Source organism: Egretta garzetta, unplaced genomic scaffold, assembly GCF_000687185.1.
Source record: "Egretta garzetta isolate BGI_Z169 unplaced genomic scaffold, ASM68718v1 scaffold484, whole genome shotgun sequence".
Taxonomy (NCBI): Eukaryota; Metazoa; Chordata; class Aves; order Pelecaniformes; family Ardeidae; genus Egretta; species Egretta garzetta.
This window is the reverse complement of record NW_009259425.1, coordinates 40,412-42,191: the sequence shown is the minus strand read 5'-3', so window position 1 is coordinate 42,191 and position 1,780 is coordinate 40,412. Positions and strand designations below refer to the sequence as shown.

Sequence of the window (1,780 nt, the reverse complement as noted above, 5' to 3'; positions counted from 1 at the left end):
GGGGGGGGGGATGACACCAGCCCCGTGCCCAAACCACAGCCCCCCAGGGACAGGGACGAGGGCCCCGTTTCGCTCTTGCCCCACTGGTCCTGGTTGGAGTGGGACAGAGGTGCCTAGAAGCTCCCCCCTGCCCCCTCCCAAAATGGCTGCAGGGCTTGGGAACAAGTCCCTGATGCTGCCATGGGGCAGCTGGGCTTGGGGACAAGGGCAGGGACAGGTCCCTGACACAGCCAAGGGGCTCGGGGATGAGGGCAGGGATGAGTCCCCAGCACAGCCAAGGGGCTGCTTGGCTTGGGGACAAGGGCAGGAACAAGTCCCCGATGTGGCCAAGAGGCTGGGGGGCTTGGGGACAAGGGCAGGGACAAGTCCCCAGTGTGGCCAAGGGGCTGCTTGGCCTGGGGACAAGGGAAGGGACAAGAACCCGATGAATGTGGCCAAGAGGCTGGGGGGCTTGGGGACAAGGGCAGGGACAAGTCCCCAATGTGGCCAAGGGGCTGCTTGGCTTGGGGACAAGGGCAGGGACAAGTACCCAATGTGGCCAAGGGGCCAGGGGGCTTGGGGACGAAGCCTCTGACACTGCCAGGGAACCGTAGGGCTTGGGGACAAGGACAGGGACAAGTCCCTGATGCAGCCAAGGGGCTTCTTGGCTTGGGGACAAAGCCCCTGACACGGTCAGGGGACTGTAAGGCTTGGGGACAAGGACAGGGGCGAGTCCCTGATGCAGTCAAGGGGCTGGGGGGCTTGGGGACCAGGGCAGGGATGAGTCCCGAAGGTGGCCAAGGGGCTGGGGGACAAGGGCAGGGATGAGTCCCTGCTGCAGTCAAGGGGCTGGGGACTCAGGGACAAGGGCAGGGACAAGTCCCTGACGTGGCCAAGAGGCTGAGGGGCTCGGGGACAAAGCCGCAGGCACATCCCTGACACCACCAAGGGACATGGGGCTCGGGGACAAGGGCAGGGATGAGTCCCCGATGTGGCCAAGGGGCTGGGATCTTGGGGACAAGGGCAGGGACACATCCCCGAGGCGGCCAAGGGACCGTGGGGCTTGGGGACAAAGCCCCAGGCACATCCCTGACACCACCAAGGGACATGGGGCTCGGGGACAAGGGCAGGGATGAGTCCCCGATGTGGCCAAGGGGCTGGGATCTTGGGGACAAGGGCAGGGACACATCCCCGAGGCGGCCAAGGGGCCGTGGGGCTTGGGGACAAAGCCCCAGGCACATCCCTGACACCACCAAGGGATCATGGGGCTCGGGGACAAGGGCAGGGATGAGTCCCCAAGGTGGCCAAGGGACCAGAGAGCTTGGGGACAAGGGCAGGGACACGTCCCTGAGGCAGCCAAGGGACTGTGGGGCTGGGGGACAAGGACAGGGACGCGTCCCCAAGGCAGCCAGGGGACTGGAGAGCTTTCGGATGAGGCTCCGGCCACATCCCCAACACAACCAAGGGGTTGCAGGGCTCTGGGCTGAGCCCCCAAAAGAGATCTGTGGGGTGAGAGGGGCTCCAAGCCCTCCCCCACCCCCCCAAAAGACACCGGAGGGGGCGCAGGGCCTGAGGGGCCGCCCAGCACCCGTTCAGGATCGGGAGCAGCAAGGCCAAAAAAAATAAACGTGGCCGGCAGCGTCCGGTCCAGCGTCCCCCCAGGGGTGCAGGGGACACGGCCGCCGTCTCTCCCCCCTATTTCGGGGCCCCGAGCTGATAAAAGCAGACAATAAAATAAATTAAAAAGCGCTCGGGGGCCGCGGGGGGAGCATGGGGCACCGCTTCCTCGTGTCCCCAAGGG

The 1,780-nt window shown here is 65.7% G+C and overlaps 1 protein-coding gene across 5 annotated transcripts; it reads left to right on the top strand.

Moving 5' to 3' along the window:
* Positions 1–6: 6 nt before the first annotated feature.
* Positions 7–1,774, top strand: LOC118452086 (spidroin-1-like). 5 transcript variants are annotated; one of them, XM_035892594.1, is made up of 4 exons: positions 7–385; positions 442–787; positions 935–1,053; positions 1,260–1,774. In XM_035892594.1, exons 1-4 carry the CDS (start codon positions 11–13, stop codon positions 1,464–1,466), a joined length of 1,047 nt encoding a protein of 348 aa, XP_035748487.1. In that variant the 5' UTR covers positions 7–10; the 3' UTR covers positions 1,467–1,774. The 5 variants fall into 5 exon arrangements, with proteins under 5 accessions (XP_035748487.1, XP_035748486.1, XP_035748488.1 ...); XM_035892593.1 differs by having other exon boundaries at positions 1,105–1,774; XM_035892595.1 differs by having other exon boundaries at positions 935–1,207.
* Positions 1,775–1,780: the final 6 nt, after the last annotated feature.